This window comes from Labrus mixtus, chromosome 23 (genome assembly GCF_963584025.1).
Source record: "Labrus mixtus chromosome 23, fLabMix1.1, whole genome shotgun sequence".
In the NCBI taxonomy this organism is placed as follows: Eukaryota; Metazoa; Chordata; class Actinopteri; order Labriformes; family Labridae; genus Labrus; species Labrus mixtus.
The window spans coordinates 9,341,208-9,362,609 of record NC_083634.1 but is presented as its reverse complement, the minus strand read 5'-3'; the positions used below and the strand labels follow the sequence as shown (position 1 = coordinate 9,362,609).

General features: G+C 42.1%; 2 protein-coding genes, 1 long non-coding RNA gene and 1 pseudogene across 7 annotated transcripts in view; 1 reads left to right on the top strand and 3 right to left on the bottom strand.

Annotated features, from left to right (window-relative positions):
- The first annotated feature begins 538 nt into the window (after positions 1-538).
- Positions 539-21,402, top strand: part of LOC132958044 (uncharacterized) — a 29,380-nt gene continuing 8,516 nt past the window's right edge. Inside the window, exons 1-15 of one of the 3 annotated variants that reach the window (XM_061030639.1) lie at positions 539-683; positions 754-825; positions 949-1,113; positions 1,212-1,308; positions 1,386-1,603; positions 1,691-1,841; positions 1,908-2,116; positions 2,204-2,321; positions 2,404-2,609; positions 2,699-2,816; positions 2,897-3,069; positions 3,144-3,238; positions 3,323-3,441; positions 3,615-3,777; positions 3,853-3,924. In XM_061030639.1, coding sequence (XP_060886622.1) covers positions 582-683; positions 754-825; positions 949-1,113; positions 1,212-1,308; positions 1,386-1,603; positions 1,691-1,841; positions 1,908-2,116; positions 2,204-2,321; positions 2,404-2,609; positions 2,699-2,816; positions 2,897-3,069; positions 3,144-3,238; positions 3,323-3,441; positions 3,615-3,777; positions 3,853-3,919 — 2,073 coding nt within the window. In that variant the 5' untranslated portion in view covers positions 539-581 and the 3' untranslated portion in view covers positions 3,920-3,924. Of the gene's footprint in view, positions 684-753; positions 826-948; positions 1,114-1,211; positions 1,309-1,385; positions 1,604-1,690; positions 1,842-1,907; positions 2,117-2,203; positions 2,322-2,403; positions 2,610-2,698; positions 2,817-2,896; positions 3,070-3,143; positions 3,239-3,322; positions 3,442-3,614; positions 3,778-3,844; positions 3,938-21,402 lie in introns of those variants that run through there. The other 2 variants (XM_061030641.1, XM_061030638.1) reach the window with 2 other exon arrangements.
- LOC132958915 (uncharacterized) lies at positions 8,892-13,006 on the bottom strand (annotated as a pseudogene).
- Positions 11,784-12,148, bottom strand: LOC132958051 (uncharacterized). The gene is made up of 3 exons (XR_009666705.1): positions 12,099-12,148; positions 11,878-12,019; positions 11,784-11,806 (listed from the first exon to the last, which is right to left on the bottom strand). It is a non-coding gene; the product is annotated as an uncharacterized LOC132958051 (long non-coding RNA).
- LOC132958654 (uncharacterized) lies at positions 14,185-20,685 on the bottom strand. 3 transcript variants are annotated; one of them, XM_061031621.1, is made up of 18 exons: positions 20,590-20,685; positions 20,464-20,516; positions 19,729-19,818; positions 19,511-19,635; positions 19,294-19,437; positions 18,695-18,745; positions 18,092-18,265; positions 17,912-18,008; positions 17,619-17,836; positions 16,485-16,638; positions 16,089-16,315; positions 15,891-16,008; positions 15,422-15,636; positions 15,057-15,174; positions 14,788-14,957; positions 14,616-14,713; positions 14,417-14,544; positions 14,185-14,310 (listed from the first exon to the last, which is right to left on the bottom strand). In XM_061031621.1, the coding sequence occupies exons 1-18, from the start codon at positions 20,637-20,639 to the stop codon at positions 14,306-14,308; spliced, it is 2,235 nt and encodes a 744-aa protein (XP_060887604.1). In that variant the 5' UTR covers positions 20,640-20,685; the 3' UTR covers positions 14,185-14,305. The 3 variants fall into 3 exon arrangements, with proteins under 3 accessions (XP_060887604.1, XP_060887605.1, XP_060887607.1); XM_061031622.1 differs by having other exon boundaries at positions 19,294-19,392; XM_061031624.1 differs by lacking the exons at positions 14,185-14,310; positions 14,417-14,544; positions 14,616-14,713 and having other exon boundaries at positions 14,810-14,957; positions 15,073-15,174.

Genomic DNA, 21,402 nt, shown 5'->3' with positions numbered 1-21,402 from the left:
TTCCTCCTGTCTGTCTGGGCAACTGCAAAATGTGATCAAATCCCTGATGGTAAGATTAAATGTTATTTTGAAATGTTCTAAAATACGTTCTCTCTTTTATTTGGCTGACACTTCGTTTGTTAATGCAGAAGTGCTTCATATGGAGTGTCGTGATCGTTACTTCATGATAGCTGTTGATCTCTCCTTCACTGGAAATGAACCTCATTTTGAGGCTGTTGGTAAGGGCTGCATGGCTTGTATTTTTTTTTTTCTACAAAAAAAAAGGAAAAGATCATTAAATAAATTAGTTTTGTTGGGTGTGACGGATGACCATTAGTTGTGTTTTTACCCTCTAGATGAGACTGGTGTGTATCCCATCACTACTCAGTATGCTGCAGAGTGTGGATACTCTGTCAGCGGTGTTCCTTCACCTGACCGTGTGGAGCTCCGAGCCTCTTACTTCGGCTGTCACACTGTCAACAAAGTATGAAAACTCTTTTATTTATTTTTTTCAAATCTCTCGTCCATTTGAGCTGTAATTTGACATTATGGTTTTATTTCAGGATGACGGAGCGTTCACATTCAATTTCAATCTGGTAGCTATGCATCAAGGACTGGAGGTCACCTACGCCTTGAACAAGACCTGTTCTCCATCCCTCCCCTGGTCTCCCAGAGAGGTTACCTGTGAGCCCAACTACATGGAGGTAACCTAAACTCCACTACAAAATTTTAATGACTTTTTATAGACTCTTATTAACCTGTTCTTCTCTGTAGGTGTCTGTGAGGAGTGATGTGACCTGTCCAACTGGAACAAAAAGAGACTACTGGGATGCTACTGTCCAAACTGTGTGTTTGAAACAACCACCTGTGAAAACTTGACTGATTTACATGTAGCTAAAATATCTTAACATTGCATCATTGAGTACAATAACTGTCATAAAATTGCTGTGCTTTCAATTTTACTTCCAGGCATATACTTCAGCCATATCTGAATGGCAGGTGATGTTTCAGGGGGATGAGCCCTTAACCATAAACCTTACAGAGGCTCAGAACCGGGGATATGCATTTGCTTTGACGTATGGAAGGCTTGTATTTCGTACACCGTATGGACAGCCTGACTCATTCAGCACTGAGGTAAACTACTGACTTTTCTCAATGGTATTAAAATTCCCTACACCTTTTTTGTAGACACCAAAAGTCTAAAGTAAGTTTCTGATTCTCGGTCTCTCCAGGTGAACGGTGTTCCAGTAGAGGTCATCCATGCAACTTTATTCTCCAGACAAAGCTGGGTCATCCTCATGGTTGACCTGATGGCTGCTTGTCCCATGAGTCAGTACAGCAATCCCTCATTCACTAGAGTTTCTATTTTCAAGGCAATTAACAAGTAAGCTGTAAATTGTCAACAGGTGCGGGCTCGTATGACAACAATGGCTACATGATGTGGGAGATTCCTGAGGTCCTGTACCCACTGGTATCTGGTCTACATGAGATGCAAATAAATCTTGGCGCCAATGGTGAACTTGTCGAGCAGCCGCTTGCAGAGGAGAGGGGCTACGTTGTGGAGAAGCACGACAACATGGTGCAGATCAGCATCCCCTACAATGCTGAAGGAGGAACCAGGAAGGTCTGGAATCAATTAATGTAGTTGATGCAACCAAACACAGGATCAGAGTCTTTGGAAAGTGATTGTATACCTTCACATCTGTTGCAGAGTTATGTGTCTGATGGCCTCTTTGAATACTACATGTTTGATCTGTACTTGGAGAAGCTCTCTGTGGATGAGGATCACTTGGAAACCAGACTTCGCTGTCACAGGACACTGGCCACTCCCCTGCTGCCACGCCACCTTTTCACAGAAGACCGTAGGTCAAATAACCCAACATTCATCTCGTGACTGTAACCATAATCTGACTGGATTTAAATTCCAGGAACAGTTCTCGAGCAGCACACCTTCACAGTCTACCTCGGAGATGTCCCTGAAGATGTTGAGTTGATGGCGGTTCATTTGAATGGGCAAGAATTCCCAGTTCTCTTTACAAATGATAGAAGCCTCACAATTGCAGAAGTTTTTCATGCTAACAACACTCATGGCTACACTTTGAAGGTGCCTTTTGATGATCCTCTTGTCACACGGCAGGTAAAAAGGACTATATATATATTTGTTCATTGATGTCTTCATACATCTTCCTGGTTGGTGTCTGAGTTCATATTTTCTGCATTCCAGTTCTCCAAAGAAGATGCAATGATGCAGCACAAGGTGGACATCAACTACACTCTGACTGTGCTGCCTGAAAATGAGCCTTTTTACCACCTTGAAACAGTCATGGTGTTGGTGGATGTCTGTAAGTCTCTAAAGTCATTTTAAGAATGAATCAGTTCATTATGTATATAAAGTAAAGATACCCATTGACTTGTATTTCACAGCTCCTCCAGGTTTTGATGCCGTCTGTTCTGAGTCTGGGATCAGCTTCAGACTGGACTACCGGCCTTATGACTACCTGTGGGAGATCACTATCGGTTCAGACCCTCTGACCCCAGAGCTGGTGGCCCAGCACGGCTACATCGTGAGCAATAACAGCCAGAGTCTGCTGCTCGAGGTGCCGCTCTTCACTCACGGCTATGAGTACGAGGTGAGATGAGGTATATCACTCATTGGAAACATCAACTCTTACGGTACAGAGTTGTCTTGATCAGTTACTAAGCTGCATTTGTTTTACAGAATATTACTCTGAAGGGCTTCTTCGGTACTTTTGAGATCCTCGTAAGGGATCATGAAACGTCTACGGTCCAGAGCGCCACTCTCAAGACTTGTCCTTTCACTACCAACGAATTCATCAGTAAGAATATCTTGTACTTTACTGTGTCATGGCTGGGATCTTGCATTCAGGCTCGATGACTCGCACACATCTTTCTGCAGTGTGTTCAACTGATGGGCGGATGACTGTGGTGGCCGACTTGTCTCTGGCCATCCCGAGTGGAGGAGTTCTTGCGCGAACAAATCTCACTGACAAAAACTGTGGACCAAAAGAGACTGATGACACCAGGGCTCTTTTCTCTTTCCCACTAAACAGCTGTGGATCCACAGTCCAGGTACTGCTGCGTTCTTATTAGCCCTGTTGCAATATTTTAATGTATCTAAATATCTGTTTATATTGTTTCTCAAGCTCGGCGAGGAATACGTGACCTATGAAAACAAGCTCTTCAGCAAGAAGTTGGGTGCACTGAGAAATCCAACAGACTCGGGCAATGAAATTGACAGGTGTGTTTTTGAACCCCAACAACTTTGACTCTTTCAAATCTAAACCACTCATTAATACAAACTCTTTTTGCTTTTGTCTTGCAGGGTGACTATGCAGTGCACATATCCTCTGGCTGGACTACTTCGCCTCTTCTCTGGGCACAAGTTTGAGTCTGACACAGCAGGTGTTGGGCGTATCGTGCATTCCACACACACCACTGGAGGTAGGTGGTTTGCAAACACGGTGCTACACCGGGGTGATTTGATTTGAAATAGAACTTAAAAAGTGACTGAATTCACCAAAATCGACTATCGTCCCTGGTGGTTCGTCAGTTAAACTAAATAACCCACAACTTCAGCTTATCAAATACTGACAGTTTATTTGGTTTTATGCTAGAGCTAATGGATTCTACCAAGGAGCCCATAACTGTGATTCAAACACCAGTGTTGACTACCAAACGCTTCAGAAAACCTGTCTCCAGACGACCAGCTTACCGTCCTGCAGCTAAGGACAAAGTGTCCAGCTTTCTGAACTATGTTTCTAAAAAGAGGTATGTATTGTAAGATTGAAGATCTTGCAAGTTAAGATATCCTAGCTAATTCTGATTTCTCTAACAGGACTTCTCTAACTAGAGGATCTGCATAAGTCAAAGTGACTGCTGTACTTTGACAGCATTAATGTATTTTAAATGCAAAAAATAATAAATTGTTAAGTATAAAGTTATGCCTGTAGATTTAAATTCCTTTGTGGTTACAACCTACCCTGTTACTGACCTACAGTTAATTTCATTGGCATAGTTAGCAACACTTCAGATATGTTGAAACTAGTAAAGTTATTTTAAAAAAAAAACTTCACAACAGTTCAAAGTCTCCATCTGTTAACAGAAATTTTACACTGTTTAGCCACAAATATCTGGTATGGCTTTACTGGGACTATAAATGTCCTTCAACAGTTCAATTCTGACCTTTGCAACAGAAAAACAATACTGGGACCTTGCATAAGTCCCTGTAGTCTGGAAGAGATACAAAGGAAGCAGACTTAAATTGGATTTGTAAATGAAACCAGAGTTAAGTCAACATATGGACAAAGGCCAGGCCACATGCGCATACAGCAAACTGATGAACATCAAAGCTCCATGATACAGTGTCCAGAGCATTTGAGACGAGGTGTACATGTGTAAGACATCACCAGTCAAACAGACAAAGGTGACAGCAGCAGCTAGTCTTTACTCAGAATTATAAACTTAACTTCAATTAAAACCTTTTTACGAACTGCTGGATGTAAGGAGGAAAAGGATTCATTGACAAATACCAAGATGTCTATACAGTCCAGTAATTGTGTACAGTAGTTGGACTCAATGATGTGAATAATGAAGGCAGATTCAGTGGCTTATTGCATTTGAAAACAGAATTACTTCATTAAATCAAGCTGTAACTGGGAGAGATTCTGGTCTTGAGTGGGTGTCGAGCCGTACCATAAGTGTTAACATTTTATTGGGCATTCAAAAACGCTGTGGTCAAAATAACTGTAATGAATGAGACACATCTTTGATTACTTTTAGAGATCTAGAAGTGTAACCCTCTGTCCACACACATTTGATTCTGTCTGAATTAGTCACTCCAGCTGACTGCTTGTTTGGACAGTCCTGTATCAAATGCCTCGGTCATTAAAAAGAGCTGGACCCTGCTGTTGGTTATCGATCAAGGCAATGAGGAAGTGTTAAATCCTGCAGTTTCAGTGTCTGCTTAAGGCTGGTCACATAAATACCATTCCAAAAAGCCAGTTTTTACAGCAGACAGTCATGTTAACAGTCTGGTTCAAGAAAAAAAAAATCCAGTGAATTTTTGATAACCCATCCATGATGGTAAACAAGCATTATTCACAATGAGGCTAGTAGTTGACCTGATTGACAGGTTGGTGGGTTCAATGCAATAGTACCCTGCAGTGTTTGTATGCAAAGTCAGACTTGCGTTCAGCTCGGCTGCAGGATTTATTCTCCAATTCCTTTACATATTAAACATACTTCTAACTAATTGTACATTGCATTGGGCCTACACATTAAACAATGTTAACCTGAGTAGCTCCGGATTTTCCTCATTCATATTAGCCTACTCGTCTCAAATATCTCATTCACACAACTCTTTAAGTCAACAAGAAACATACACACATAAGAACATGAACTATTTAATTTAGCTCTCTATGATTTCTGAATCATTAGCAAAATAAAACCAACCCCTTTAATGTGTCTCAGCTTTTCCACATGCTAGTGTACGTCTTAACTTTTCACACAACTTTAAAAATAGCAGATTTCAAACATTATACTTTAATGGAAAAAAAAATCACAACACTCTTAACCATCATACTGGTTTCCATGCATGTGGTTTTGAGGACAATAAACCCACCTGTATGTAAATGCAGAGAGGCAACGAAGTCAGACTTGCATTCAGCTTGGCTGCAGCACTTGCCTCTTTGGGGTATTATGCACTGTCTAGCGACCTGACAACAGTATCACAATAACAGAAGTTCAGTGCACTGAACTGTGGCTTTAAATAGCTGTTAGACACAAATATTGGGGTCTCTTGAACTTTTCCACTGTCCCAATGACTTAACATATTTGTGCAATTCTTCAAATCTTGCAATCCATTTTTAACTTTAATAGAATAGAATTACTTTATTGATCCCAAACTGGGAAATTGTGGCGTTACAGCAGCAAGTTGTCAAAACACACAATATAATATTAATTACAAAGTAAATAAGCACTAAAAATATCAAAAGAATGTGAATATATACGACCAGGATTTAACTTACCATTACTAGTATTAAAGACAACATACTTTGCTGGAGATAAATGTAACTGTGCAAAAACAGAGTTGTAAATGAACAGTATTGACATAGGGAGCAGTCCAGAGCTGTGCAATCAGTGATACATAAGTTAAAGTGCAAGGGTGTTGACATGTTATCAGCAGAAACTATTCAATATTATGGCGAGTAGACAGACAAATGAAGTGAACTTGAGTGCAGGGATAATTTGTAAATTTAACATGCAGAACAGATTACAGTATGGAGAGACAGATATTATCATGATGACAGTTCTCTGCTTGCAAGAGTGAGCTGTTGTACAGAGTTATGGCCTTCGGTAAGAATGATTTCCTGTATCTGTCCTTGTGACAGCAGAGTTGGATCAGTCTGTTGGAGAAGTAAGGTGTGCAGAGGGTGATCAGGATTATCCATAATGGATAACAGTTTAAGAGTCCAGCTTGTAGCCTGTCACAGAACAGGCCTTCTTAATTAGTTTGTCCAGTCTCTTGGTGTCACCAGCTCCAATGCTGCTCCCCCAGCAGACCACAGCAGAGAACAGTGCACTGGCCACAACAGACTGATAGAAGATCTCCAACATCTTGCTGCACACGTTGAAGGATCTCAACTTCCTCATAAAGTAGAGTCGGCTCACCCCCTTCTTGTACACAGCCTGAGTGTTGGCCTTCCAGTTCAGTTTGTTGTCTATGTTGATACCCAGGTACTTGTACTCCTCCACCACAGACACGTCCTCTCCCAGGATGCACAGCGGTGGTGGCTCTGTCCTCTTCCTTCTGAAGACGATCACCATCTCCCTGGTCTTATCCATGTTCAGAATCAGGTGATTTCTTCCTGTCCACTCCACAAAGTTATCCACCAGCTCTCTGTACTCCCCCTCTTGCCCATCATTTATACACCCAACCACCGCAGAGTCATCACCTGGAGTTGTACTGAAAGTCAGAGGTGTACAAGGTGAAAATAAAAGGAGACAGCACAGTCCCCTGTGGAGCTCCTGTACTACTCTCCACCGTTCCAGACTGAACCCTGCGGAGTCAAGTCGAACAAACTGGTCTGTCTGTCAGGTAGTCAGTAATCCAGGAGATGGACAAGTCCACACCCATCAACTGCAGCTTCTCTTCAAGCAGTCGTGGCTGGATGGTGTTGAATGCACTGGAGAGATCAAAAAAGGTGATTCTCACAGTGCAGCCGTTTCCCTCCAGTGGTAAGTGAGAACACTGCAGTAGGTAGATGATGGCATCGTCCACTCCCAGGTGTGGCTGGTAGGCAAATTGTAGAGGGTCAAGGGATGGTTTCACCTGCGCCGGGTCAAGACGAGACTCTCAAACACTCAAACATAGTCCTTGAGATCAGATGGTGTCGTCTTCTTTAGGACCGGGACCAAGCAGGATGTTTTCCACAGCACCAGTATCCTCTCCTGGCTCAGATTCAGGTGGAAGAGGTGTAGCAGAATCTCAGACAGCTGGCTGGCGCAGGTCTTCAGAACCCTTGGGCTGATGCCATCCGGGCCTGGAGCCTTGCTAAGGTGTAGTTTCTCCAGCTGTCTCATAACCTGGCCAGTTATTAGAGTCGGGGGGGGGAAATGGCGCAATTCACCTCAGAGGGGGAAGTGCACGCCTGTGGTGCAGGGCCAGAGTCCAAAGCGTTGACCATGGGGTAAAATACAAAGGGAGGCTGGGATGTGTGAAGGACAGGGGTGTTGTTTGAGGTGTGAGAGGCAGCTGAAGGCTGTGAACTAAACCGGTTGAAGAACAGGTTTAGCTCATTTGCCCTCTCCAGGCTGCCTTTCTCTCTCCTTGAAACCAGTGATTTCCCTCATTCCCATCCACACATCCCTCACGTTGTTCTGATGGAGTTTGGCCTCCAGCTTTCTCCTGTATGAGTCCTTGCACTCCCTCAGATCATGCTGTATCCTCCTCAGTTCGTCCCTGTTTCCCGACCTGAAGGCTTGTTTCTTTTTGTTGAGAAGGGCTTTCAGGTCACTGGTGATCCAGGGTTTGTTTTTAGGAAAACAGCGCACAATCCGGGCCGGTAAAGCAGTGTTTTCACAGAATTTAATGTATTCTGTGATGCAGTCAGTCATGCTGTTAATGTCCTCTCCATGTGGCTCGCAGAGTACATCCCAGTCTGTGGACTCAAAGCAGTCCTGCAGTGCCTCATTGCTCTCCTGTGTCCACCTCCTAACAGTCCTTGTGGTCACAGACTGCCTTTGGACCAGGGGGATATATATACTCTGGTGTCAGTGTATGCTTCCTTAACGTTAGCATACAGAAGGTCCAGTGTTTTATTTTCTCTAGTTGGACAGTTAACATATTGATGAAAAGTGGGTAGTGTTTTGTCCATTTTTACATGATTGAAGTCCCCGGTAATGGCCACAAAAGCATTTGGATGCTTAGTTTGAAGCTGTGAGACTGTTGAGTGAATGGCATCACTCGCAGACTCTGCATCAGCTGACGGTGGGATGTAAACAGCTATAACAATGGTGTACGTAATTCCCTGGGCAAGTAATAGGGGCGCATTCCAACAGCTAACAGGTGTATGTCCGGGCTGCAGAGACGTTCCTTCACCTCTCTTAATAACGTCCCTGTCAGCCCGACAAGTCCTTAAGCCGGGTACCGCCACGCTGTGATCTGGGATGTCCAAGGGCAGCCATGTCTCCGTGAAGCACATAATACTGCACTTGCGGTATTCCCACTGTGCCGGACAAGCATGTCGCGTTCGTCCGTCTTATTGCCCAAAGACCTCACGTTCCCCATAATCATCGATTGGATCAAATGAAACACAGAGCTTTAGGTAATATGAGCTACTCCACTGAGTCACTGCCCATGTAGTGTTCAAGTCTAAATGACAAGTCAAAAGTATTCAAGACACAAGTTTATTAAACTCTTAACACATGCATCAACAATCAGAAATGTGGCACCACTTTAGCTTCTGAGGATCCTCCAGAACCTTTACGAGTTGTCAAAAAGATTAAAGACCAAACAGAAAAGTAATTGTTCAAATTTAAAAACCACAACAAACCTGTCTTTGACGTGTTATTGAGACTGGTCTTGTGGTGACGCAGTAGTTGGCGGAATGGTGGGACTCTGTAGGCCTGAAGAAAATTAAAAATTAAGCTTTGGGATGTTGTGATTGACTTAGGTTTAGCAAGTTCAAAATTATCACCTACCTCCAGGGGTGTGTGTGGAATGCACGATACGCCCAAAACCCTCAGTGTCAGACTCAAACCTGTGGTCAGAGAAGAGGCAATGCAGTCCAGCCAGAGGATATGTGCACTGCATCGTCACCCTGCAAGACAAGAGGAATGAGTTTAGCGCTTTCACCTAATCTACTCAATGCAACATTGAGGGTTTAAAATACACACCTTTCAATTGAGTCTGCTGGATTTTTCAGCGCACCCAACTTCGTGCTGAAGAAGATCTCGTTTTCATAGGTCACGTATTCCTCGCAGAGCTTGAGAAACGAGAGCACGCAAACAAATATTTAGATACATTAAAATATTGCAACAGGGCTAATAAGAACGCAGCAGTACCTGGACTGTGGATCCACAGCTGTTTAGTGGGAAAGAGAAAAGAGCCCTGGTGTCATCAGTCTCTTTGGGTCCACAGTATTTGTCAGTGAGGTTTGTTCTCCTCCACTCGGGATGGCCAGAGACAAGTCGGCCACCACAGTCATCCGCCCATCAGTTGAACACACTGCAGAAAGATGTTAGTACGAATCAAGCACGTATGACAGATTGCGGCCATGACAGTGAAATAAAAGATGTTCTTACTGACGAATTCGTTGGTAGTGAAAGGACAAGTCATAACAGTGGAGCTCTGGACCGTAGACGTTTCATGATCCCTTACGAGGATCTGAAAAGTACCGAAGAAGCCCTTCAGAGTAATATCCTGTAAAACAAATGCAGCTTAGTAACTGATCAAGACAACTTTATACCTTAAGAGTACAAGAGTTGATGTTTCCAATGAGTGATATACCTCATCTCACCTCGTACTCATAGCCGTGAGTGAAGAGCGGCACCTCGAGCAGCAGACTCTGGCTGTTATTGCTCACGATGTAGCCGTGCTGGGCCACCAGCTCTGGGGTCAGAGGGTCTGAACCGATAGTGGTCTCCCACAGGTAGTCATAAGGCCGGTTGTCCAGTCTGAAGCTGATCCCAGACTCAGAACAGACGGCATCAAAACCTGGAGGAGCTGTGAAATACAAGTCAATGGGTATCTTTACTTTATATACATAATGAACTGATTCATTCTCAAAATTAGTTTAGAGACTTACAGACATCCACCAACACCATGACTGTTTCAAGGTGGTAAAAAGGCTCATTTTCAGGCAGCACAGTCAGAGTGTAGTTGATGTCCACCTTGTGCTGCATCATTGCATCTTCTTTGGAGAACTGGAATGCAGAAAATATGAACTCAGACACCAACCAGGAAGATGTATGAAGACATCAATGAACAAATATATATATATAGTCCTTTTTACCTGCCGTGTGACAAGAGGATCATCAAAAGGCACCTTCAGAGTGTAGCCATGAGTGTTGTTAGGATGAAAAACTTCTGCAATTGTGAGGCTTCTATCATTTGTAAAGAGAACTGGGAATTCTTGCCCATTCAAATGAACCGCCATCAACTCAACATCTTCAGGGACATCTCCGAGGTAGACTGTGAAGGTGTGCTGCTCGAGAACTGTTCCTGGAATTTAAAGCCAGTCAGATTATGGTTACAGTCACGAGATGAATGTTGGGTTATTTGACCTACGGTCTTCTGTGAAAAGAGGGCGTGACAGCGAAGTCTGGTTTCCAAGTGATCCTCATCCACAGAGAGCTTCTCCAAGTACAGATCAAACATGTAGTATTCAAAGAGGCCATCAGACACAGAACTCTGCAACAGATGTGAAGGTATACAATCACTTTCCAAAGACTCTGATCCTGTGTTTGGTTGCATCAACTACATTAATTGATTCCAGACCTTCCTGGTTCCTCCTTCAGCATTGTAGGGAATGCTGATCTGCACCATTTTTGTCGTGCTTCTCCACAACGTAGCCCCTCTCCTCTGCAAGCGGCTGCTCGACAGGTTCACCATTGGCGCCAAGATTTATTTGCATCTCATGTAGACCAGATACCAGTGGGTACAGGACCTCAGGAATCTCCCACATCATGTAGCCATTGTTGTCATATGAGCCCGCACCTGTTGACTTACAGCTTACTTGTTAATAGTCATGATATGGAAATTCTAGCAGATTGCTGTACTTACTCATGGGACAAGCAGCCACCAGGTCAACCATGAGGATGACCCAGCGTTGTCTGGAGAATAAAGTTGCATGGATGACCTCTACTGGAACACCGTTCACCTGGAGAGAGACAGAATCAAAAATCCTACTTCAGACTAGGCTTCTACTCAAGACCTTTTTTAGTGTCTGGGCAAGACAATAGGTTTAGAAACTTTACATACCATAGAGAAAATGCAATTAAGTCAGTAGTTTACCTCAGTGCTGAATGAGTCAGGTTGTCCATACGAAGTACGAAATACAAGTCGTCCTTCCGTCAAGTCAAACACGTAGCCCTGCATACGAGCTTGAGAGAGGCTCATGGCCATTAACTGCTCCCCATTCCCATGAATCATCACCTGCCAGTCAGATGTGGCTGAGGAATAGGACTAGAGGGAAGAGGTTACTAAAGATATAGAAATAAGGTGACAACTTCACACATACTGCTCAGCACTCAAGTGTTAACCTACAGGTTTCAGCGCAGCATTGACTTCACTCCTCACAGACACCTACAGAGAAACAAGGATTTATAAACCATTTAATAAGCCTCATATGTAATTTATAACCCACCTATACTTACCTCCATGTAGTTGAGCTCACAGGTAACCTCTCTGGGAGACCAGGGGAGGGATGGAGAACAGGTCTTAGGTGTAGGCGTAGGTGACCTCCTGTCCTTCATGAGTCGCAACCAGGTTGAAATTGAATGTGAAAACTACATCATCCTGAAAAAACACCACATTCTTAGGTTTACAGCTCATATGGACCTCAGAGATTCAAATTGTATATTCAATTTGTGCATACTTTGTTGTCAGTGTGACAGCCAAAGTAAGAGGCTCTGAGCTCCACACTCTGCAGCATATTGAGTAGTGATGGGATACACACCAGTCTCATCTATCAATCAATCAACTTTTATTTGTATAGCGTCAACTCAAGTGTTATCTCGAGACACTTTACAAGAAGCAGGTAAAATACCTTACTCATTGTCTGTTAACATTACAAAAGAGCAGGAAAAAAGACCTTACTCATTGTTATGTTACAAAAAGCAGGTAAAAGACCTTACTTATTGCTATGTTACAAAGATCCGGCCTATCCATCATGAGCACTTTAGCAAAGCAGCAAAAGTTACAGTGGTAAGAAAAAACTGAAAATCTAGAAGGAAATCACCAGTTTTGTTTAAACTGAGAATTTTTTTTTTAAAGGCACCTTCCTTTAAAAAAAAAGAAAAAAAAAAAAAAGAAGTGCAGCCCTTACCAACAACCTCAAAATGAGGTTCATTTCCAGTGAAGGAGAGATCAACAGCTATCATGAAGTAACAATCACGACACTCCATATGAAGCACTTCTGCATTAACAAACAAAGTGTCAGCCAAATAAAAGAGAGAACATATTTTAGAACATTTCAAAATAACATTTAATCTTACCATCAGGGATTTGATCACATTTTGCAGTTGCCCAGACAGACAGGAGGAAGGTCACACTGTGAGAAAAAAAAGCAAAGAAGTCACAAAAAGCACTAAAAGTAGTAACAATGTCAACCAAGAAATTACCCCCAAAAGCTGCTTACCTCAGGTATAACTTCAAATCCATAGCTACAGATGTGCTGGCAGTGTCTAAAGCTAGCAAACTACACCTGCTAATCAACACAAGCTACAGTGAACCAGTAGTTTGGTATATCCAGGCAAATGTGGCAATGTTTGGCAGCCTGCTACAACAGCTTTTATAAGGCATTTTACTCAGTAACCAAGCAGAGGCCTGCAAGTTTTATGCGCACAGGTGTAGTTCATTTGTAATCAAGGTAGCTTAAATCAATGGACCATTTACGTTGCATACATTAGGTAGCTGTGACTAATGACATTTAGGATATGGGTTCTTAAATGCCTTATTGTATAAGCTAGGTTTGTTAAACCTCAAGCTTTATTATGATTCTTAAACATAGAGACACAAAAATGGCACCCATGATTTATTACCTTTAATGAAAGCAAAAACAAAAAAAAACATTGATGGGACAACTCAAAGTTTACAGAACATAGAACAATTATAGGAAATTTTAGTCAGAGACATGGCAATGATGCACCTTTACTAACAGGTTTTATATTTACATCATTTTTGGATTTGTCTTTGTATGGTTTTTTTTTTAGCTTCTTTCATGATTGAGATTTCCAGCTTTGTGAACCTTTACCAGAGGTGAGCAAGGCCACTCTGGGTTTCACACCACCTCTTTAGAGGGGGCTCATTGTTTTTTATGGATTTTTCGTTGGATTCAGTTTGGTGTTGGTTGAATGGTTCACAGGCTGCTTCCAAAAGAGCCATCACACCGCAACAAATCCACACACTCCAGCTAGCAGGGATTGTTGTAGTTTTATCAATTGAACCTGTGCATCCGCTTTATCAAAAATACTGTGCCATAAAAAGGTTTGTTACAGCTCTCGTGGTTTCTCTCTGGTTCACCGGCTGTGGCTCAGTTGATAGAGTTGTCGCCTCTCAACCGGAAGGTCAAGGGTTCGATCCCCAGCTGAGCAACATGTCCGATGTGTCCTTGGGCAAGACACTTAACCCTGAATTGCCCCCACTGCTTCAGTGGTGGTGTATGAATGGGATTAGTTACTTCTGATGATACTACATAGCGATCATTACCATCAGTGTGTGAAAGGGTGTGATAGGTGGAATAAAAGCGCTTTGAGTAGTCGGAAGACTAGAAAAGCGCTATATAAGCTCAAGTCCATTTACCATTACCATTTACCTTCACTCACACATCGTCGCTGTTCTTATTTAAGCCAGAAATGTAAAAAGTACAATCATAAAAGTAGACTAAAAAGAAAATGCATGTTTTCATTTAATTTCTGATTTATCAGGATGCTAAAAAAACAGTAAATAATTCAAGGCAAACACATACTAAAAATGTGAAATATAAAGTGCTCATTTATTTGATTTACAGAAAAGGCAGGCAGACACTCCAAGAGTAGAAAAGAGAAGAAAAACCATGGAGATTAGCATCCATGTGGTCCAAACTTACACTACAAAAAAAGAGGAAACAAAGAGGTTAAACATATAGTTACTTACAACAATTTGAAATACATATATTATATTCAACATCTCTGTGATAAGATGTAAGACACACACCTGTGGTTGCTGCCTGCCTGCGTATGCGTTTGACTGGAGTGGGTAAAAGATGGAGAGAGGAGGTCAAAGGGTGATGAAAAGCGACAGTGCGGCTCTCGTTTAGCGGGTAGCGGCACTGAATTGTCAGTCTGAAACACAAGATATCAACACGATTATCTTATTTAAATGACATACTGAGTAAAGTTTAAGAGTTCCTCACCTGTAGGGAGAATCTCTGTGAATAAGAGGATCCTTGGAAGGAAGAAAATCTTGACTGTAACTGATCTGGTTTTCATATAGGAGGAAGTTTCCTTCAGTCTGGGGAAAAACAAGATCAAGATGAAGAGGTGTTATTTGCTGTGTGAATTTGGAAAAATAAAAGGGTCTCTTACATTCACAGTTGTCCCACAGGAGTCCAGGCTGAAGCTGAACAGGGCTCTAGCACTGTCCGTCTCCATGGGAACACAGCCCGGGTCCAGTAGGGTGGTTCGGTTAGGTTGAGCGGGCGGGATTGTGTGGGTGGTGTCAACTACTGCCACTATCCTCCCGTCTGACAAACATACTGTAAGAGAAACACTGTGAGTGTCAGGCTTATGTTAACTCACACTTAGAAAAAACATTTAAACTTGTTCATGCTTCAGTTGTAGCTTGCAGTGCATACACAGGAACTCTCTCACAGGGAAGGTGCATTCATGGACGAGACGGTCCTCTGGTTTCAAGGACTCCGCATCCACAACAGACACCTCGACTCCAGCGACAAAACCCTTCAATGTAACCTCCTACATGGGACAAGAAATCTTCAAAATCACAGTAAGAATAATCACACAAATACACCATGGGTGTATTATCCATATCTCATTAGAATCCTCTCTGTACATTAAGACGGTTTAAAGAGGACAAGCTCCAGGCTGGTTTCTGATCCTTGATGGTTCATTTACCGATCCCCTTATCAGATTCAGTGAGACAAAAGATGAAATGTTCTCTCATATCATATAAGGTTAAAAAAAATAAGCTATGATTGGTCACCCCGTAGTTCATCACGGGGCTGAAAAGGGGGATCTCCACAGTCAAGTAGTCCTCATCCGCCTCCAGCACAAGCCCACCCATCTTAACCAGGTCCCAGTCCACCTTACGCACTCCCAGGTAGAGCTCCCACTGCAGCTCAGACTGGGCCCCGTGGTGCAGCAGCACCAGCAGGCTGCTCTCTGTGCACTTCCCTTCAAGCTTGGGAGAAGATGATGCTGCGGATGCATTGAAAGGGGAATCAAAATATCAAGAATTTCTTACTTTCTGTCACTTTATAGCGCTCACATTGACATCTATTTACCACACGGCACCATTTTATCATTCTCCTTCTTAAAATGCCATTGTTAGCATTAATTCTTACATGTCTGGTTTTTCATCCCAGCCCGTTCAACACCAATATGGAAGACTTCTCAAAACACTTTAACAACTTTAAAGATCAGCTTCAGTATCTCACCTTACTCATACTCACCTTTATGTTCAACACTTGGCTCTATAGAGGCATGATGGTATAAAACGTCTCCACTGGGTGAGATGGTAAGACTGAAGGTGAAAAAGATGCTGTACGTCTTAAAGCCACCACCTATATGCTGAGATCAGACAGCAGATTGTTTCTCACACGTTTTTCCACTTCTACACATAAAAAAAAAAACTGCCTGTTAAATCTCACCTCTGGGATTACTTTTGGGTGTGACACCGGGACAAGGACTCGGTAGGAGTGACTCCCGTTGGGATGGGAGAGTTTGGACACGCTGAGGTCTTTGTCGCTCAATGTTTGGTTGCTGTAGGTCCAAATTAGGAGGTCACCGCTACCGTCCACCGTCACCTTCTGGAGAGAGACGTCGGCTGCAAACACGCCCAAAGTGACAGAAAAGAATCCCTCTGACGGGACTGTGTCTGAGCAGAGAGATAGAAAAGTGATGAAAGTATAAATGAGCTGAAGAGTTAAATTGTGCACTAAACATCGATTTTTCTGTGAACTCCGATGGCTCAGACAAAAGGATAATCTTCTGTTCTTTTTTTATTACACAACATGCACGGAGAAATACGCCTATAAAAGCCTTACTGTCGGTGAAAATGGGGATTTGTGGGATGAGAGGAGTCTTAAGGAGCCTGAAGGAGCGATACTGTGTGAGAGGCCAGCGCTCATCCTCCCACTGACTCATGAAAAACAGATCCACCGACATAGCCTGACTGTACTGTCCCATCAAAACACCACTCTGAAAGAAACACAGAAGGTAGACTGAAATGTGAAACCTTTATCGGGCACTTCTATGAATACTGTGTTATCTGTAAAACCCTTTATGTTGTAATCTTGATCATAGTGTTGGCTTGTGCCTCATTACCCCTTCAAAAAGTGAGCCGACTTTTTGATTTAAACATGGCCCTATATTTAGGGGTCTTCATGACTGATACATACAACAACTGCTCTGGTTGCTGTAAAACGGGTCATAAAGGCATAATGGAAACGCTGCGGGCACGTGTGCTTTATCAATATACCTCTCGAAAAAATTGCTTACTTTTGCAACTGATAAACTCATATTGTCAATCTAAAAGTCTGACTACATAATGGACAGGATCCTTTTAAGGCATCGGCACACAAAGTAAAATGACTTGTCCAGGACTCTAGTTTCTTTGGATTAAGTGATGTTACAGATATTTCTGGTTTGATAAAAGCGTCTTAACTTAAGTCTCACGCACTGTCGTGATATGTTCTGTAATGTTGTCAGACGCTTGAAATTACAAACTCAGCCTGTCGTTGGCTACAGTACTTTAATCTGTGTGATCAATTACAAATTATTTACCTCTTACAATAGTTAGATGTGTAAAATTAGGTACCATAATTACAAATATTTCAAGGCTGTAATTTGAAGAGAGTTAAGTGCAGTTCAGGCCAACAGAGACTTTTCCTGGTTTCCTATTTTTCAACCTACTCTAAAGTTAAAAGTATCCTTTAATTCTGAAAACACGGCTAGTTATGGCTCAGATGTAACCCTAACCCTCCATGTTGATGAAGCTTTAAGATGAAATGTGTCTGTTTTTGATCTGTACCCTGATGCTTTACCCAAATGATACCTGACTTTTCTATTTTCATGTCGTCTTGAAGTTTTATTTCCGTTTGAGTGGGCTCTTTTTTTCTGCTGTTATGATTCAGATGTACCCAGGTGGTGTAGTCCTACAGCTTGCGTCGTTTGTATACCCTGATGTGTCCGCCACTGGCTCCTAAAGGAATCCTGACCTCCACTGTCCCCTCCTGCAGGCCCATCTTAAATCCTCTCTCTTTAAACTCTGACTCAGTCAGACTCCGGCCGTTCACCCCGATCCTCACGCCTTTGTCCTTAAACTGACCGTGGACTAATGGAGACAGAATTAAAGGAACCGTCCACAGCAGGTCAGGCCCGTCTGCTGCAGCCTCATCTGTGAGAGAAAAAGGAGACGTTTCACTTTTAAGTCTGACAGTCATCAAGTGATGTAATGATAAATGATACTCACTCAGAGGACAGGCAACAGTGACGTCAACAGACAGTAAGTTGCTCTGAAGTCTGAACATGAGTGTTGCTCTGACGATCTCTAAATCCGCTCCCGTGTCCTGGGAAAACAGAAACACCCAAATGCAACATCCACTCAATAATGGTATGATACTCCTGAGTAAACAATATCATATCCGACTACCTTGATAAAGTATGAGCGGGGGGAAGAGTAGGGACAGCGGAGGATGAGGTGCGAGCTGCGTAGGGAGATGTGGTAACCCAGAGCAGCAGCTTTAGTTGGGGACAAGACCCTCGCTTCACGTGGAGGGTGGTCCGCTGTGTGGAACATCACAGCCAGGTCTGCCCCATCAGATCCCTGATGAGACACAAGCTGTTTTCACACATGCTGGAACACTTTGTAGAACATTTTAGGACAGGGAAGGAGGTATCGGGATGCAGGACATGACGCAAAAAGGACGCCGTTGGTTGTCATGTTTACAAAACGTCAAAAAGATGAAGAGAGAAGAACATTTGGACAATAACAGTTTTTGCCTTCTTATCATTGCTACGTGTCCTTTAATGTAAGGACAATATCAACTTGTTGGCTGGCAGGAATCGTTAGGAAAATTCAGGCTGAAAGATGTGGCCGCCTGTGTTCACAAATGCAACTCACCCCGAAATGTCTAAATCTGTGCATGAACAGAGATGTGTAGTGAAGTAATATGACATCACTGATAAAAAACGTGATAAGCCACAACCTCTGCAGAAAGGCATGGAAAAGACATCATTTGGGGCATTTATTTACCTTCTTCTGATTTTTGGATGTTACAGGCAGGAGAGGTCGCTGGACAGACACCTGCAGAGAAAAAGAGGAGGCTTCATTTTCCTCATTCAAACTGTTTAAATCCTCTACAACCCCTGAACATGTCGGAACATTTAACCTTCAAGTTCTGATGAAAAAGTTGATTGAAGGATACAAATTGCCAGAAAAAAAATAATAATTATGAATAGTGTTGTTTAACTTATATTGAACAGTTATTCTTTTCAAACCTGTGATGGTTAGAAACGTTGAATCTTCCATTACTTGGGATTTTTCTCTTCTATTTGTGTTAGTTTCCTTCTTTTGGTCTTGTGAATAGAATGCATTCTCTTATTCTTTGGGGTTAAATCCAAACTTATTATAACCTAGCACGTCCACCTTTGAATCTATTTCCTCTTCAGTTCTAGAGCAGATACAATCCAGCAGCATCCATGTTCTTTCTTCCCCCCTTTGGACTTTTATTTTGAAGGAAACTAGTTCTTATCTTTAACCTCTCTCTTTAATCTCTCTGTTATTAATTAGAGAGGAGATAATTAAAGGTGTGAGTAAGACTCTATATCTGTCTACACAGGTTACTGACTCACCTCCATGTAGTTTTCCTCACAGACGATCTCTCTGGGGCTCCACTGACCCTGAAGTAAACAGTGAAGCTGGAAGGGATACACCTCCACCTCCCCATCAGCCTGTACGTTCACAAACCACAGACGCAGGTGATAGTCTGTGTCTGTCTGCAGAGGAAAGACAATGAAGTGTTGCATTGTTATGAAGTCAAAAAGCATCAAAATTAGGAGAAGTATCTACCTTGCTTTGGACGTGGCAGGCGAGGAAGGAAGCTCTAAACACCAGGTCTCCTACATCACTGATGATGACGCTGTAACCGCAGAGTGTGGCCTCCTGACCAGTCAAGAAGTGGAGTCCATACTGGTCTGATGAATTACAGGAAAAGGTCTTCAACATCAACTTCAACTACTAATATCTTTACTGGAGCCCAGTGTCTCATGAAGTATTAAGAAATGTACCTTCAAAGTCAAAACGTGTCTTTAGACCGAGGAAACTGGACTTGACCGATAGCAAAAAGTGACGCTCAAGACATCTGGTCTGAAATGTTCCTGAAAACATAAAGAATCAATTCACGAGTAAATCCATTAAATAATGTAGAGGGTGTCATGTTAGCTAAGCTGTAAGGACATTAAGAGTAGATTCTTATAAAAAAAAAAAAAAAAAAAAACATCAACAAAATTATTTCTATTTTGAATATTTTGTTTTTTAGTATAGGCAGTGTGACACATCTTATGGATTTTAATTTAAATTAGATTAATTTCTGTGTAATTTTTGCTATTTTTTTTGCATAGCGTGCAGCCATTTTTCACATCCAATTATCTTAAAAGGAATATTCATATTTTAAAAAAAGGGGGCGGGGGGAAGGAAGTTGTGCTTTTTGATTCAACAGTTTAATTAACAGGTGCACTACAATAACACTAACTGCATATCCACCTTGTATTCTAGGCCTCTGTATCCTGTATTATCAATTCAAACAGCAGCCTTGACTTGTGTTATTTCCCCTGGGGTGAGGGATATTTTTATAATGCTGTAGGCTATGTAAACCTCTGCAGTTTCTATATTAACACATTTATTAGCATGGCCGTGGATACACAGTTTACCTGGAGCTTTCACAGTTCACTGCTTCTCCGCCAGGCCTCGCCAACATTGTGACGCAGATAAATTCATCAGAGGTGTTTCTGTCCTGGTCTTACCTGTCGGCACTGAGCTCGTCACACAAACAGGTAAGGAGAGCAGCAACGCCACACTGTAAACAAACACACAGACCGTCGCAAGTGTTGCAAGTTTACCACACTTATACTTTCAAACTAGAAACTCACCCGCACAGAAGAAGCCAACATATGTTCATTTTCCGAGAATAAGTGTACATTAGGTTGAGTCGACTTGAAAGCTGTCGAAAACGTCGCCATCTTTATTCAACTCACCTGTTGATTTAGAAGCCAATTAGGAGCTACATTTTCTTTGCCTTGCTTCAACTTGATGGAAACAGCGAAACAGCTACACACACACTCTCATTTAGGTTTATTTAAAAACCCAAACTTCAAGGATAATTCTTGAGTCATACATAAAAGAAGGCTGTGTGGTTTGAGGCTCAGATTAAATGTGATGTTACAGTGACACCTAGTGGACAAATGTATGCCGTTGTTTACTGTATTGAACTGGGATTAAACAGTGGAAACGACCATTACTTTTCTGTAATAAACCTATCAGCATACAAAGTCTCAGCCTTTATTATTATATAATTAACTCAGTCTTAAACTACCTCTCTACACAGAAACATTAATGTAGCAGTACTGCTCATTTCAAAGCCTAGAGCTACTTATACTTTAACTTTACAGGGTTTTTTTTAAATGAAGGATTTTTACTTTTAGTGGAGTTTTATTTTTCACATCAGTTTTTGTATCAGTATATTTTTACAACACTGGGAAGATAACATCACATTAGTGATTGTTACTTAGTGACGCGTCACCACATGATCTCTCCGTATAAAGTGACTGCACAACATTTATCAAGCAGCATTTTTCACATGCAAATGAATGCTAAGTTGTTCTGTTACCTGAAGCTCAAAAAAAATCAAATAAAGCCCATTTATTGCTGTTTTCGGAGTCAGTGATAGTCATAGTAACATGGTT

Coding starts and splice junctions, on each gene's coding strand:
- LOC132958654 (XM_061031621.1), bottom strand. CDS start 20,639: ATGTACACTTATTCTCGGAAAATGAACATATGTTGGCTTCTTCTGTGC. Junction 18,009..18,091: donor CCCGCTCATACTTTATCAAG/GTAGTCGGATAT, acceptor CTGTTTTCCCAG/GACACGGGAGCGGATTTAGA. Junction 14,545..14,615: donor CACAGAGATTCTCCCTACAG/GTGAGGAACTCT, acceptor CTTGTGTTTCAG/ACTGACAATTCAGTGCCGCT.